The sequence below is a fragment of the Siniperca chuatsi genome, linkage group LG1, assembly GCF_020085105.1.
Source record: "Siniperca chuatsi isolate FFG_IHB_CAS linkage group LG1, ASM2008510v1, whole genome shotgun sequence".
Lineage (NCBI taxonomy): Eukaryota > Metazoa > Chordata > Actinopteri > Centrarchiformes > Sinipercidae > Siniperca > Siniperca chuatsi.
The window spans coordinates 21,050,899-21,068,502 of NC_058042.1; the positions used below are offsets into that span (position 1 = coordinate 21,050,899).

Here is a 17,604-nt window from a genome sequence, read left to right on the forward strand (position 1 = left end):
TTTTCTATCAGGAAATGATAAAATACATGCACTGATGTACAACAATAACACTGCGACCTTGGAGTGCTGTTGCCAAGAAAAAGATTAAAAGATTTATTATAATAATAATAAACTTTATTTACACAGCACTTTTCAAAATCAAAGTTACAAAGTGCTTTACATGGTTGAATCAGGGTTAAAACATTTCAGGACTGAGGCAAATACAATCAGACATTAAAAACACAGCAATACAATGAAATAAAATAAAATAAAACCCCAATAAAGAGAATTACTAATAATAAAACAGATTCGATATGTTGGCAATACAACAGAGTACTAGAATTAATAAAAGGCTTTTTTGAAAAGATACGTTTTGAGAAGTGATTTAAAAGATGTCACTGATTCAGCAAGCCGAGGAGCCATGACTGCAAAAGCCTGGTCTGTTACACTCTTTGTTGTTGTTTTCCCAAGACCTTCCTCGAGCTGTCTCACCCTCCAAAATTAGTTTCACTGTTTTTATAATATATATATATATATATAATAATACAATTTTATTTATAGAGCACTTATCAAAACAACAACAAAGTACAAAGTGCTTCACAACAAGAGAAATAAAATACTGCAGTGAATGACGAAATATAAAGAAATAAAATACATAAAATACACAAAAGCAATCAAATAAACAGCCAGTTCGGGTAAAGTCAGGATATGCTTTCAGATAAAAATGTGTTTTGCGAAGAGACTTAAACAAAGACACTGACTCATACAACCTAATTTCTTCGGGCAAGTTGTTCGAGAGCCTCGAGGCCCTGATAGCAAAAGCTCTGTCCCCCTTTGTTTTTATCCTGGACTCAGGTACAGACAGAAGACCCCTGCCCGAAGATCTCAAACTACGTGAAGGTTCAAAAGAGATTACAAGGTCTAAAATATAGTCTGGAGCCAGGCCATGAAGAGCCTTAAAAGTAATCAACAAGATCTTAAAATCAATCCTAAAACAAACAGGGAGCCAATGAATAGAGTCTAAAACAGGTGTTTTTCAGCTGCAAACTCTCTTTATACATCCCTGACCCGCAGGTTACGTCAACTTCTTTTATACTGTCTTTTCCCAACCCAGTTCTCTTCATATATCCTTGATCCAGACAGATCCAGACCGTCTGACGTTGCGCTGCGTAATTGCGACAGTGTCGTAAAGCGCCAATGTTGTGGAAATTCGACCAGTCGTCCTCTGAGTTAAGCTGTCAGTCGCCCTTCAACACGGAAAGAGCACTCTTCTCGGCCAAAACAGACACCAGCCTATCGTTAAACCATGGCAGGGGCAATTGCACGGAAAGCTATTGACCACCTGAAGAGTAAAGACTTCAGGGATTATTTGATGAGGTATGTATTGGAAGCTGATAGATTTTCTATTAGCACGCATGCTAAAGTAGCTAGTTGGCTGTCGAATGACTGTTACAGCTAGGTAACGTTAGCTCATGTTTAACAGCCGGCTGAATTTACCGTCCTGATATGTCCAGCCAACGTCTTAATACAATCTCACGACCATTTTCAACAATGTGTGTGTTACTGTCGCTTGCAGTGGCATCGTTTTTCTCTGCTAGCGTTAGTTTTCAAGGACGATTGTGCTTTCTGTAGTAACGTTAGCGCTCACTTAACTTGTTTCTCCAGTAGGAGGTTGGCTGTAAATGGAGAGAAGACTGTGGGTGAAATTGTTTTTAAAAACAGTTTCTAAGTGAACTAACTACATGGGAGGGATATGTTGTCAGTTGTGCTAAAAACACCCTAAAAACCAGCAAGCCTTGAAAGTGGGTCGTAACTCGTGAGAGGCTCTGATAGGCTCGCAGGGAAACAACTAGCTGCTTTGCCTCTAACAACAGTATTGAACTGGGTTGTGCTTTGAAGTTATGGCCAGGGTCAAATATGTATCGTATACTATTTGACATGTTGTCAAGACGTTGGTTAATTTTTACATGATGCCCTGGTGGTGTGTGTGCTTATTATAATACTTATATACAGATTAGCAGCATGCTTGAAATTTAGAGTAAAGGCTAAAGTATGACACAGTGATGTAAGAGGCCATCTTTGTTTACATTTGTCACAGATAAACATGGTTATCTCTGGGTTATTTTTTGAAGAGCTATATCTGTAAAGTCTTGAAAATCCAGTTGAAAGTCAAACAAATGCACTGTAGATGTGTGTGAGGCACACATTATGTCGGCGTGTATGAACATCTCTGGTGTTTCTTTGGCTTTCTATGGTGTGTTTTGTCATTGTGTAGAAAATACAGTAATTAATAAATTCACCAGCTTGTGTTATGAATACTGTGGTAGATGTTGTTGACTGTAAGTGTAGTTAAATATTTTCATCCAGGTGCTAAAACGTTACCTCATTCATTATAACCTAATTTAGTAAAGTGCAAGCAAGACACAGCAGATTATTTTACTGTATTTATGTTCTTTTCTCTTCTATGTGGGCCTGCAAATAAAAAAACAATTCAACAGCACGGTAAGTACTCATCTTTTCTGTCAGTATATCTGTTTCTATGTGTGTCTTTCCTCATTTGTGGCTGCCTACTAGTTTATCTGGCTACCTTTCTTTTTGTCTTTGATTATTTTTGTGCTGTACAATATAGTCGTATCTGTTAATCTCCACTGAGTCTGTAGGTGTATCATTTTCATTACTTTTTATAATGGGATTCACAATACAGATTTTACTATTAAGTATTCACATGATAGTTATTGTATAGTTCTGTTCCACTTTACAACCAGCTTAAGATAAATGTCCAAACCATATAAAGTCTATGGTCCAACTATATTTTGTCACTTTGTGTGTATCTGTACAGCATTTCTGGGGTCCTGTAGCAAACTGGGGTCTTCCTATAGCCGCCATCACAGATATGAAGAAGAGCCCTGAGATTATCAGTGGCAGGATGACCTTCGGTAAGACACACAGACACATGCACTGATATACCCAGATTTACACATGCAGGGCACACACAATACCCCCATCCTTTTTAGTTAACTTTGTTTTTGTTAGGGTTGTAATTTGTACTTTAGAAATGAGCAATGACTGTCCCCTTTCTGTGTTATATTCTGAATGAGAGACCTTTTGCTTTGGCCTCAGAAGGGAAGAGTTTGTACTGTAGTATTAGGTGTGTGCAGCTTTGGAGAGGGGGATTAATGTCTGTGTTGGAATCAGGATTTCATCTACTGACCTGTAATGGCTTTAAAAATCCCCCCCATTTAGATGTTTAACATCCATATATATGAAACATTTATACTGTTGATTACGCTATAATTTATTTTTTTGTGGGCAATAAGGCTAGGTGACATATTTATGTTACCTATTTGAGCAGCAGTAAGACGTTTTCCAGCAGTAAATGTTTTATAAGAAGACAGTGCTATAATAAACTGCTGCCTGTGTGTTTTCTCCCTCCTCTCAGCTCTGTCCTGCTATTCACTGCTCTTCATGAGGTTCGCCTACAAGGTGCAGCCACGCAACTGGCTACTCTTTGCTTGCCATTTAACCAATGAGGCAGCACAGCTAATCCAGGGAAGTCGTCTCATCAAATACAAGTAAGCAATATGTGTTTTTCTGTTGTCATTGTGAACTGATTGTGTATCATGAAACACTGTCGGCCAAACGTTCAGCATTTTCAGAATTTCTCATGTATATTTCCCCAAAAATAGTGACTTCATGTCATGGTCTATAGTTTTCAATCACATTTCCATAGAATAATCTCATCCTGTTGGTCTTAAGTCCACGTTATCTTCTCTGCAAGGCTTAAGAAATGTTAGTGATGTTATGTAGGTGGCTTAGCTTGCTTTGTCATGAAGCTTGTGTGTTCAAAACCGGTTTATGTCATGTCATCCTTTCTGCATCTTTTTGCATGTTATTTTGACAACAATGATGACCAAATATATTAGTGGTCCTTATTTTGCCACCATGACTTTAGACCCAGTTCAACATCTCATCAATGACTAAACTGAAGACTTATGATAAAGAGCAATGTTATCAAAGTGACTTGCCTTCAGCACTTGATATGATAATGAGATTTAGGATAATAAGACCTAGGTTAAAAATAGCTGAAATGATCTTTTAAATTAAGGTAATGGAATAAAACAGAATTGTATGAGCTCTGACTGTTTCTATATTATTTCAGAATGGAGAAGAAGACAGGATCTTAGTGGGTGAAGCCGATGCAAAACGTTCACTGCAGAGTGGCACCATGCTGCTTCAACAGACGCCTAAACTTGGACATCAAAACCCATGCATCGAAAAACATCTTAATCTTATCATTGAAACCGTAGCACTTGCACCATTTTTTAACCTGATGTTACTCTGATCGATCACCCTCATGAAGTTTTAGTCACACAGAAAAAAGCTGATGCTTTCCTCCAAGAAGTGCTTCATTTTTAGATTGTTGCAATATTCAACATGACACACAAAAATATAATGTGGGTGAAAGTACACTCAGCTAACCTGCCTGACAGTTAGATGCCTTGCACACTGGATCCACTGGCTATTGCACACTCTGAAACTTGGCTAAAGCAGTCATTGTTCATAAATCATCTCATTTCAGGTCAACAGCATTAATATTTTTATTACTTTCATACCTGCTAAGTAATTGAAATGTTAATGATATTTCACAGAGAACTTAGCCTGAGGTCAGTTTGTGCAAATATGTCCACACCATGGTCCATTATCACTGGCTAAGCATATGGACTTTCATTCATTAACCTTTGCTTAAACACCTTTGTTTTTTGTGCCCTGGAGCTTATTATTATGCTGTACAATGAAAACATGTGTGGATGATGATCCAATTTGACAATTATTTGACAATTATTAAACAAATGTTTAAATAATACACAATAAATACTTATGTCTTTTTATGTGGTGAAGCTGCATAATTAGGATCAGACTGTCTAGGTTATAATCCTCCATGACTGGGCAAGACAAGCTGCTTCTGTCAGTGCTAACCCAAAATGTAATGTGTGTTGTCATATGTCATTCACATTAATTTATTGTCATTGTATAATTCACATTATTTCCCCCTGATTAATGATTTGACTCTCTGGGTTTGTTAAAATAAACCAACTTGAACACAATTCAGCAAGCGAGTGATTTATTTGCAAAGATTGTTTTTCATGAAGTTCGGCTTTGCAATTGTAGTTTTAATTTGGTTCTTGTTAGGGATCAGGTAACCTTTACAATGTCAGGCACAATACCAGGCACCATGGTAATATCAAGGAGGTCACTGCTCATATTTACACTCAACACTACTCAACCTAATGCCCTTGTTAAATTAACACTAAACACATCTTTTCATCAAAGTTATAAAGTACAAACCAAATGAACTGGAAATGAATGGGGGTTATTACACATGTTATATGTTTTATGTATACACCAGCTTAAGCTTTCATGTGAAAACAATTGCTCAGAGCTGGATAAATATATATTAAACTTTTGTTTATTTCACCACCAATTTCAACAATCAGGAGCCATTCAACATTGTCAAAACCAGCGGGGGGGAGTAGGATTCAGATCCTTTACTTAAGTAAAAGCCGTAATAGGCCTTATTTTCACTTCTTTACATGCTGTTGCATAGCGTAACCAATAACAGTGCATCATATTTTATAAACTGCTTATATGTTTTGTATGCAAAGTAGCAAGTGAGTAAAAAGTACAATATTTTCCTCTTAAATGTAGTGGAGTAGAGCTATAAAGCAAATACTTAAATAGTGCAAGTACCTGAAAATTGCACTTCCACCAGTAGTCGTAACTGATACCTTGGACACACAAAGATTCAAGTAAATATAATTTAAATGCAGCTGAAATATTTTTTGGAATAAATGGATGTTGTACTCGCTGACTTTCCAACAACAACCTAAAACCTTACTGGGCAAGAATGTAAATGGGTGTTTGATTTTTGGGATTTTTGATGGGGAAATAATAATGAGAGAAAATGACATTGAACGAGATAACCAAACTAACTAATTCCAGGAGATGGCAGTAATGCAATAATACGGACCCAGTTGCAGTTAAACGAGAAAGAAGAAGACCAACATGGCGTCCCTTAACAGTGACGAGTGGAGAGCTATCTGCGATAAATTCACCAACGCCCAAAACCTTACTGATGTAGAATCACGAAATGACCCGGAAAATGACCCGTTTCGTTCCAAATACAAGGCCAGGGAGCTCCTCAGAGAGATATACTGCTCGCTGAAGAGTTTCGAGGCCGGCGAAGGTGAGGAGGACGGCGGCGGAGAGAGCGGCGACCAGCGGCCGACAGAGCCGCCGACAGAGCCGCCGGTGGACGGGCAGAGGGAGGATGTGTTCGGTCAGGGCTTCAGCGGCGACTCGCCAGCCGGGCTGCGGGCCGCTAAACTCGGGGCTGTGGAGTACTATCTGGGCGTCAACCATGTCGACACAGAGGAGCTGTCAGCCGGGCAGGAGCATCTGATGAACTGCATGAAACTGCTGGAGAGATGCAGAGTGTCGTGCGAGAATGTGTCGCTGTTTATCCATGTCAGGGTAACGTTGACGTTATAACTTACTCCTTAATAATGCAATTAAGCTAACTGCCCGTTAGCTTCCCGTTAGCTGTCAGTTTTCTCAGACATTCCAGCACAAGTCGTCTACAAACAGGCCGTGGCTGTAGCTAAAGTCAAGCTCAACCAACATTTCTAAATAAAAATAATTTTGAAAGATATGACATGACAGATTGTGACTGAGATGCTGCTACGAAACGAATCGACCATCACGAAGTAATTGACTATAATATTGTTAAACCCTAATACAACTGACAATGGCATCATCAACAACGCCATTCCTTGACGTTGGAGGAGCATTGTGGTCCAGTGGGGAAGCAGTTTGTACCACCACTCCCCTTTTACATACATTACAGCTTGCGTATCAAACGGTTGATGATTTGCCATAATTATTAACAAGAATCACAGTGATTATAAAGCCCTGTAAACAGAGTAAATTATTATTGCTTATGTATTGGCTGTTTGTGTTATCAGAACCAGTTGGGCATCCTTTGGGCAGGCCGGGATGAGACAGAGACGGCTCAGGGATTCCTTGAAACAGCAGAATCCATCTATCAACATTATATGAATGAGGTAAGGTTGGTTTCCTGTGTGACTGTTTACTTGAAGGTACATTGATTGATTGATGACAGGGCAGGAGAGACTGTAGCAGAAGAAAGCCATCGGTGCTACATGAGGAGTGGGGAGACAGACAAACAGTTTTCTTCCCAGGTTACTGTCCGACTGATTATCTAGCTTCTTTATTGTCTCATAACCCGTCTATCATCTGCCTATCATGATCATGATATAGAGTGTCACATAACCATAATTTACCTGTTTGTCAGGACAGGAGCATTGCATTGTTGTATTTTTAATAAAAAGTAGGTGTACATGCCATTGGCATTGCATTTTTTTGCATTGTCTGAATTTCTGAGGGCGCTACATTATCCCTAAAATTCATTGCTATTCTCAAATTAAGATGAAATGTGAATACAGTGCACTAGGTAGCAGAAAGCGAGCAAATAAGTATGCCACCTAATTGTTGGTCGTTAATGTGTGTCACTCGCTGTAACTGTGTTGACACCAGCATTCAAAAGACAAATTGAACTGAGAAGTATTAGTATCTTGCAACAGCAGGACTGAAAATTACAATGGTCAAATCCTCTTCATCAGCATCCGTGGTTGTTGTGTTTTCTTTTTTTTCAGGATGGGAGTCCTCCCACTGATATGTCAGAGTACTTCACTACTGAGGAGAAGCTCCTGACACATCAGGAAAGGACCAAGAGGTAACTTGTAAACTCCAACATCCCTATACAGAAGGCCCACACACATATATGCATTTACAGACTTACTACCTGTTTATTTGAATACTTTTGTCCCAAAATTGGTGTGATAGTGGTCATTCATGCAGCAAACACAGGCACATGTTTATGTTTCTTTACTATGCTCTGCCTTCCCCATATACCCATTCTCCCATTCACTCTCCAACTTTCCTTTCTCAGGTTTGAGTTGGCCTACACCCATACCATGTACTACCTCGCTCAAGTCTATAAAAACCTTGGTGAGTCGGATCTTGTTTCACTCAAATAAGTAGAACAGTATATACTTATTGGCTCGTGTAAATACTTAAAAACGTGTAAAACGTAAAATGCACTTAATAATATTTAAACATAGAGAACTTAAATTTCTCCATAATCCATTAACATCCACTTTTATCTAATAAGGAGTCTTTTGAAGTTGCATCATATCCATCAATTTTTGAGGATGCTTATGGATTCTAATATGAATTGGATTCATGTTTATCTATGTAAATATAATGAAGCTGAGGCTTATTATGTTAATATATTGCTTTATTTGATGATAGTAATAATAATATTATACTTTGTCTCCCAGGTCAAACTGAGCGTGCTGCCACCTACTGCCACAGTACCCTGCAGAGACAGTTAAAGCTAAATCAGTTCAGCCCAATGGAGTGGGCTCTGAACGCTGCTACACTTTCACAGTATTACATCACTAAGGTAGGGCATAGATTGATGAAAACTGATTGAAAACTTTTGATTTAAAGCCTCAAATAAAATGTCAAATCATTTTGATTACATGGCAAGAATTTTGGTTGTAGTAATCCGATACATTTTTGTAAGATCTACTCTAGGTGTTCAATAGCGTTGTCACAGCAGTTTGTTTTTAGTATAAGTAATGAGAGGTGTGTCTGTGCGTGTGTGATTTCTAGGGCCGATACATGGAAGGCAGACATTGCCTCTCAGCAGCTACTGTCATCTCAGGTTTGGCAGGAGAGGTTCCTTCTGAGGCTGCAGCACAGGAGAGTAAGTATCTCTCAAAATCGTAATAATTGACATTTCTGTACATATCAAAATAAGCATACTGATTTTCTTTGTATTCTGTAGCCCTAATCATCTACAGTGAGTCAGACATCTTACCTCCCTTCCTCTATCTGACTCCTTCCCCCTCACTCCCTCTCACTTCATCCAGATACTTCTATCATTCCTTCCCTCTCCTGGCATATCTTAATATCTTTTTCTCTTTGTGTCTGACCCAGGTGAGACAGAGAGTGAGCGCAGGGAACAGCTCAGACAGAAGAGAGCAGAGATTGCGAGATGTTGGATCAAATACTGTCTCAACATCTTGCAGGACGCTAAGAAGCTGCTAGAGGTACTGCATGGTTGTATGTGTGTGGGCACTTATGTGTGGTTGTGGGTGTTTCTAAAATCTTTATACTCAAGTACAAGTCACATGACCAAAGATGATGCAAAGTTGATCATTTTAACTTGTCTGTTTTTGCTTCAGCCAAACCTTGATGTGCATGTTTTTCATGTACAGTATCTGTATATCTGTGTGTTTTAAGTTTCTGTTTACATGTCCACATTCTTGTGTGTATCTGGGCTTAGATCTATATAATTGTATTGTGTTTGTGACCAGGACAACATTGGGGAGCTGGATACTGATCGCCAAGAAGAGTTGAAGAGAGCGAGAAGAGTTGAGGAGGAGGAGGAAGAGAAGGGCAGGAAGAGTGCTCTGCTGTTTGGCTCTGAAGATACCTTCGACTCCATTGCTAGTCTGGAAGAGAAGGTCTATATACTGTGCCTGATACTACTGCTAGTGCTACTAGTAATGGTTTTTGTCATAATTGTTAGTGCATCATGTTGAACTGCTGCTTGTTATCAAAAACCACCATTATTTCTGTGTCAGAAGCTTCTCTTTATTGATAATATGTTATAACAGTAGCTATTTTTTAATATTATGTTTTAGTAATACAAGATTTTGATGTGATAGTATCACTCCATGTATCAAAAGCATAACCGATTGAGAACAAATCTGACAATAAATACAGATTTCAAATTACTGTATCATCAGAGGGCGCCATTGTAGTAGATGAGATCAAACTCCCTGCTTTCTGTTTTCCAGGTGCCCTGTTTGCTTCCACTGGACTTTACTGAGGCCAGAGCTGTATTTCTGGTGGGACAGAATTATGTCACACAGGTATGCACAACACACACACACACACAGACACACACACACACACACACACACACACACACACACACACACACACACACACACACACACACACACACTGAAACTGGGTTGGACCCTCATACTTAGACACTCTTATATAAGTAAACAGACACACACACAGCAGTGGAGCCCAGTTGAATTATCCCATCTAGCTGAGTTATTCAAGTTACCATTCCAGCAGATAAGTGAAAAATTAATTTAATAAGAAAAATGTGAATAAAAAAATCAGGCTATGAAATTAAATGTTCACCTCCCAGTGCAGTTTGTGGGCTGTGAAGGCCATGGAGATATTGAACAAATAAATGGGACTGGACTTGACTTGACACTTCAATGAATGTACCAAGCAGATAGCTACAGATGTTTTCATGCTAAATTCCTCAACAATATTGTTGTCTTAAATGTTCACCTCAAGAAGCAAATGTACACTGTGATGTCGTGAATATGATGTTATTCTGATATATGATGTTAAGCTGGTATTAATGGCAGTTTCCCTCTGAAGAATTTTGGATTGAAGGCCAATGAGAGAAATTGTGTAAGGAGCTCAAAACCTGGTTTTCTGAGCAAGTAAAAAAATGTGATCTGAGTGGATGAGTCCTTTATCCTTTTTCTCCATCCTTTCACTCACTCTCACAGGCCAAGGAGTACTTTCAGATGGATGGCTATGTGACGGACCACATAGAGATCTTGCAGGATCACAGTGCTCTTTTCCTGGGCCTGGCTTTCTTTGAAGAGGATCTGGAGCGGCGCTGCAAAATGCACAAACGACGAGTTGACATGCTAGAGCCAATCTGCATTGGTACTGCACTAACTTTGTTCTTGAGTTGCAGTTATTTTTGTATTTTTTTGTCTCTGAATAATTTCATAGGATTGAGTATGAAAAAGACGAAACAAAATAACTTGTGCGTGCAAAGTGACATAATCGATTAAATCTGACTTTCTCTGACTCTCTCTGTTTCTCTACAGACTTGAATGCCCAGTACTACCTATTGATCCGCAGACAGTTGATGTTTGAGTTGGCTGAGATCTACAATGAAATGATGGACTTGAAACTGACACTGGCCAACAGACAAGCAGATACACAGTCTCTAGATAGTCATGCCATTAAGAAATTCAACCATCTCTGCTCTGCCTCTGCCAAGTGAGTGTATATGTGTTTGTGGACATACATGTGTGTGTATGCATCTACATTTATTCAATCTAAATTATTTGAAATCCTCTGTTCTCCTCTTCAGATACTTCCAGATGTTCCTAGACTCTCTGTGTTCTCCAGAGGGGAAGCTTCCAGAGCACCTGGAGGAGGAGGTGCTCAGACCGGCTCTGGTAGCCCGCTTTAGAGTGGCCCGACTCCACAGCCGGCTGATCTGCTCTTCACCCTCTGCTCAGCTGGACAACCTCAACAAGTCTCTGGAAAACTACAAGTATGAAGATATATTTCTTAATTTATGGTGATACATTCAAACACTTTCTGGGCTGCATATTGAAAGATCTACAGGATTACTCTATATTATGACAGTAATAGGTAACAGAATGAAAGACAGCTGTATTTGGTGGAATAGAAAGGATTTTGTTGAAAGCAGTTAAAATGAATGGAATATGGGGGGAGTGCTCTAAAGTCTACATGCTCCCTGCTGCCATGTTGTTTATCTTTATAATGTGTTGCTCATCACTTTCATCCTGCACCTGTCTAGATACGTGGTGCAGTATTGTGAGGCTCACCCCGAGGCAACAGCTGCTGTGGAGACAGAGCTGGAGCTGAGTAAGGAGATGGTCGGTCTGCTCCCTCTCAAAATCAACCGCCTCAAAGCAAGGATGGCTGCAAACAACTGAAGGACGCCGCTGTTCACTGACTGACCTGTTGGTTGACCAATAGTGTTAAATCCAAATAAGCCAGTCAATCTAAATTTACCGCCGTATAGTCAAAGGACACTCCCAACAATTATAGAAACTGGATGGCATATTGACTTTCTTGCTTCTTGCTTTGTATTGGCGGTGGCCTTTTTCTTTTGTGCAGTCAGTGGGCATGCTGCTTTCACAAGTCTTTTGAACACATTACATGCTGCACATATGTGCTTTCCTCTGTAGTAGTAAAATGTGTGGAGCTAAGAAAATATGCTGTCTTCAAAATTAATATGAAAATGTATTTCTCATAGTACTAAGAAATAATTGAGAATGGTTGATGATCTCTTTTATATTTTCAACTTTGAATTGAATGTGAATTGACCCAGAGCTGTTTGTCTCTTTACATCGATGCTTTCTACCCAACCAGAGTGGTGTAAAAATATCTTTGTAGGTTTATCACTAAAATGTCACTTTGGACTAAGTGAGTCCCCGTAACATCCTTATGGCAGATATGTACATAATAAATTTTTGTTTTGTTTTATTTTATTTTACAATTCAGGTGTCCTCTGTGACCCTAGTCTGACTCATACTTGTTTTCTATTGTTAATCATATTGGTTTTTTTTTATTTAATGTGGCTTTATTTTCTGTAAAGCACTTCAGCACACTAAAATTCTGTTACTTCAGCTACTTTATGTCTCTGATGGTAAAACAAATGTTATGGCCTACTGTAACCAGGGTTAGTGTAACCATGGTAATAACATTAGGCAGCCAGGGGTACAGATAGTAGAGTTGATCCAGATTGTCTTACTGACAGGTTGCTGTTGCTCCTTAGAGCTGAGATGCTTGTTCTGCAAATCGTCAGAATGACTGTCCCAGTGACAGTCATTAAGTGGACTTGACCACACTGAGGCTGGTTTATTAGACAACATAATCTGCATGATGCCAGCTCGTCCAGTTGAACCTGTGTATTTTCTTCCTGCCTTGGATGAATCACAATGTCAATGTTTTATGTACAGTAGATGCTGTATGTAATGATAATAAATGAATTAAGTAATGCACACTTACGCCACAATACCAATATGTGCTTTTTACTTGCAATGAGAGACTCTGTGTAAAATGGGTCTTTTCTCTGGTATGTCTCTGTATAACAGAAGCGCGAAGTTGATTTAATGACTGTGGTTCAGAATCAGAAATACTTTATTGATCCCCGAGGGGAAACTCTTTCGTTACAGCTGCTCACTATCACGTCAATGCACACTTGAGAATAGAAGGAATAGAAGTACTAAGCAAATCAAAATATAATACAGGTAAGATAAATTAAGTACAAAGTGGATATAAGTATAAACGCTAAAATAAGTGGATTTAGAGGTTGATAAGTATGTATGGTATACAATGTAATAATATAAGTAATAATGCAATGAGTACTGTCAAGTTAAGTGTAGCTTATTAAGATGATTATGAGACGGTGGATATTGCACAGCAGTAATAGAAGTATGAATAAATATCCCTGATTGAAAGGCTAAAATTGTCTCAGTTTGGGGCCCAGATGAGTTTAAGAACCTATTTTCCCCAGTCTATTAAATTACTTAATGCAGAGAAATGTCTAAAATGGTGTCCATAAAAACCAAATGATCTCTTAAACTGACTGTAACAATGTGATGATGTTCTATAAAAGTTACAGTATATCTCATCTTACATCTTTTTGTCAATTATGTCTATATTGTTCCTCTCCCACAGTTGTGTCCTACATGTTTCCTTTATTGCTACAGTGTTTCGTACATTTACCACATTGTGTTGTTGAGTAAAAACTACATACACATATGTTACAGCTGGCAGAGATAAAGGGGCATTTCATATTAATAGTAAAAAGTCCTAAGCAAAGAAACGCAATAGCTGTCCATGTTAGGGCCCTGATTTCTAACTGTGTTTATTGAGATTATCTGAATTCTCAGATTCAGTTGCATGCTTTTATAAGGGGAAGCATTTGCAACAGAGGACAGATGTGTGAGCTGATGCATGACCGGTCTCCAGCCAACCCACGAGGCCTAACTACTCTGCTGCTTCCTCTTTGAGGGCATTATGGCTTTGTGGTGAAGCTGTACATCTGCAGGACAGAGTGTCACTGATCTATTGGGTAGATAACTTGGCCACGACTTGTGACACCATGATGACAGGACTGATCACCATCCAAGTCCAAGTGTCCTAAGATGAAACATATCTTTCACCATGTAGTGACTTCTGTATGGATATACAGATGTCAAAGGAAAAACCGTAACAAATGAGTGGAGAAACAGCAAAGGCAGATGCTTCCATACACTTTGTTAGTTTTACCTTTTATTTGTCACCCATCTGTTTGTGTTTATTAGTCCAATATGTGGAACAGGTCTCATTGTCTCATTAAGCCTGTATTACAGTAGTTCCTTCATTAGAAATGTGTGACAAAAGTTCAAGAGAGCTGACATCAGTTTTACTAATTAATTTCATCAAATAATGAACACCAACACACCCCTTCCCACACACATACACACAGGCATGCAAGTCAAAATACTGATTGCAGTACGTTATATAATGGAATTTGTGGCTTCTTCATGCAATGGAAACAATTTCAATGCATCAAAACCCTGCAATTCCTGCTTTCATTTATGCTCCCACTAACCTTTCTGATGCTTGTCAAAACGTGTATTGACATACCTGCTCAGCACAAGACACTTAAAACTAATTTGCTATGAATGAGAACTTGGCCAGGAGAGCTTACTGGGACACCTTCCCTTGCACAGAATAAACATACAGATTCACAGTAACTTTAGGATTACATTAATATTCATATTTGTATATCCAAGCAGAATGTAAACTAAAACTCCTGGACGTTTTTTGTAGTTTTTTGTGTTTTTATCAAGTGCCAAGAATAACTGCAGATGTGCCTGCTGAAAAATCAGGTGGCCTGCAGTTTCTGTTGATGCTTACAATTCACATCATACAAATTATGAAGTATGTGAAGCACAGACATTAAGTGAGTTTAAAATAAAATTACTTTATAACTTGGAACGCCTCATCCAATTGGATGAATTTAAACTTTTAATTTTGGACCTTGTTGTGATTGTTTCTGATGCTGGTTGTGTGTGCTTGTGTGTGACTGGCTGTGTTTGTTGTGTGTCTTATCTCTGTACTTATTTCTTCTGCTGTACTCAAGCTTCTCATGCAAAAGACATCTTGATCTTAATGAGATTAACTTATTAAATAAAGGTTATAATAATGATATAATGATAATGATCCTCCAGTAGACGGAAATGCTGACATACATATATTCTCTTTACAGTTTCACAATTCCCGAAACAAAAGATGCAAAGCGAGAGGGTTTTCTTTTCCTAGGAATCTGTGATGCTTTATTTTGTTGGGAATACACATTGTGTTGTCAAACTGTTAGATCCTGATACACACTCCTAGGAACAGATAAAACAAGCCATGTACAGTTGCCAAAACTGAAGAAAAACTGCTTACATTAGCTTATTGTGATTATCAGTCACTGCTTCACTTCCCCCTCACAACGTTTTCTGTAGAGTCCAGATAAGTGTTATGTTTTCATTATCACTTTGGCCTGTTGCAGTTTGGTGAAATGATCCTGTTGTGTTTGCATATATGTTAACGATGTGCATGTGTGTTTCAGAGAGTGTGAAAATAGTGCTGCCTCTACTGCCATAAACTCTGGTTACTCACACAATAGACTTGAATCCCACATAATGTGACAGGGTGGAGATGGAAACCAAGTTGACTATAAAAGCAGACTTTTTATAGATGCAGTAGCATACTGGTTGCTGCAGGGAAACACATATACAGTATATCAAACATAATATATCAGATATTAGTGATTGTATAGGCATTGTAGCATTTTAACTTGCTTGAGTATTGCACAGAAGATTAGCGTTGAGTGGAGAATTGCTGTGTGTGCAGTGATGTGTGTAAGTGGTTATATGTGCCTCATAAGTACGTCACTTATAGTATCTGTGTGTGTGTGTGTGTGTGTGTGTGTGTGTGTGTGTGAGTGTGTGTAAGGCTGGGCAGACTAGTGTGTCATTTCCTGAGAGAAAATGATAGCAACTGATGTTACCACTTCCTGCAGAATCGTACCGATGTGTCAGCTGAAACAAACAGTTCTCTCTCTCTGGGTCTTCTTCTCTTCTTGACTGACACAGACAAGACATAGGCATGAGGGCACAGAGACACAGAAGATGAAGAAGAGTAAGAAGAACACAACGACAGGAGTCAAAGAAAGGAGTGCAGTATTCAGTGCACAGAGCCCCCTCTGTCTCTTTTGTACAAGAACTCAACAAATATTTGAGGAGGTGCTGACAGTAACATGTACACACACACACACACCAAAAGGTCACTGGATCAGACTGAACCAGAAAAAAAGTCCATCCAAACATCATAAATCACAGTTTGTTATACACACTGTTGTATTTGTGCATGTGTGAGCAGCAGTTTCTGGTTCCACACACACAAACACACAAGGAAAGAAAGTGGAAATTTAAAAAAAAGAGACGATGGAGAAATACACACAATTTCAGATTTATTAATGATAAGAATCTGGTTTTGACTGGCTTTGATTCAATGTGTCTCTTTAAAGATTAGTGCTAATTGAGTGTTAGTTTGGCTTTGCCATGGGTTTGCCATAAAGAAAAGCTGGGCTGTATAGCATTGCTACATTCTTTCAGAAACATTGAGTTAGTGCAGTGAGATGGTGTGAGATTAAACTGCTGATTCTCACAAAAAGTGACGATCACAAAGTCATGATTTGTGTGTCAGATAACGTTAAATCACTTGCTCACGGACATTCAGCTTACTTTCTAGTTTCTAGACTTCTCCAGAATTGCATACCCCACCTTTAAGTAATGGTCCAGCTTTAAAAAACTGGGTCTGAATATTTCATTAAATATAAAAGTGATATTTTCAATGAAGGGATGAAAGAAGCATATACAGAATATACATAATATACTGTGTGTATCACTGCATAGAGTGATTTGTTTTCTAATGATGACACCACTGAGGGGGTAATTTAAAGAAATACTGGAGGTTGAAGAGATGTTCAAGCTACCCTTTACCACTTTGAAATTATAAAATGACCTGAAGGTAAACAGTCTATTTTTTGTTTTGTTGTCTGGCCAGTTTCATTATGATCACACAACCTAACTTTCCTCATAACAGGCCATACCCCTGCATGACATAGCCCATGGTTTATGCAATAAACTAAACAGGCCACAAGCTAATTGAGAGCATTGTTTACTATTTAGGATAACCCGGTTTTACTTGAAAAACTAAATAAAAGCCCAACCTTGCAGATGTTTTCTGGTCCTCGCTTATTTTGTCCTCGTCTTTTTTTTGATAGAAGAAAAGAAAGAGATTGAAAAAATCTTACTCTGATGAATGTGTGTAGGGACAGAGACTGATTCAATCAATGTCTGTGTTTCTAATATATTTATCTCCTTTCAAAAACACCTGCATTAGAAATATTAGATGTTTTTTTCTGAATTAATTTCGTAATAGAAGTTGGTCCAAGGTTCATTCTCTGGTGTGAAACTGTGACCAACAACTCTAACAACACACTGAATTCTTCTTAATCTATCATAATATCACCATCACTAAAGCTTCCTTAAAATCACATGCACATTGCACAACATGCTTTCAACATGAGTTACAATGGCATACTTTTTTCGTTCATGTCTTCCT

The 17,604-nt window shown here is 38.5% G+C and overlaps 2 protein-coding genes across 2 annotated transcripts; both read left to right on the top strand.

Annotated features, from left to right (window-relative positions):
* The first annotated feature begins 1,171 nt into the window (after window positions 1-1,171).
* On the top strand, window positions 1,172-5,084 carry mpc1 (mitochondrial pyruvate carrier 1). The gene is made up of 5 exons (XM_044195989.1): window positions 1,172-1,356; window positions 2,478-2,481; window positions 2,819-2,915; window positions 3,419-3,551; window positions 4,139-5,084. Exons 1-5 carry the CDS (start codon window positions 1,286-1,288, stop codon window positions 4,161-4,163), a joined length of 330 nt encoding a protein of 109 aa, XP_044051924.1. The 5' UTR covers window positions 1,172-1,285; the 3' UTR covers window positions 4,164-5,084.
* Window positions 5,085-5,994: 910 nt separating this feature from the next.
* LOC122876053 (kinesin family binding protein) lies at window positions 5,995-12,944 on the top strand. Its single transcript, XM_044195911.1, has 13 exons — window positions 5,995-6,510; window positions 7,002-7,100; window positions 7,713-7,792; window positions 8,009-8,067; window positions 8,400-8,524; window positions 8,737-8,830; window positions 9,064-9,176; window positions 9,444-9,593; window positions 9,930-10,004; window positions 10,674-10,836; window positions 11,004-11,178; window positions 11,273-11,458; window positions 11,729-12,944. The coding sequence occupies exons 1-13, from the start codon at window positions 6,043-6,045 to the stop codon at window positions 11,865-11,867; spliced, it is 1,926 nt and encodes a 641-aa protein (XP_044051846.1). The 5' UTR covers window positions 5,995-6,042; the 3' UTR covers window positions 11,868-12,944.
* The last annotated feature ends 4,660 nt before the right edge of the window (window positions 12,945-17,604 follow it).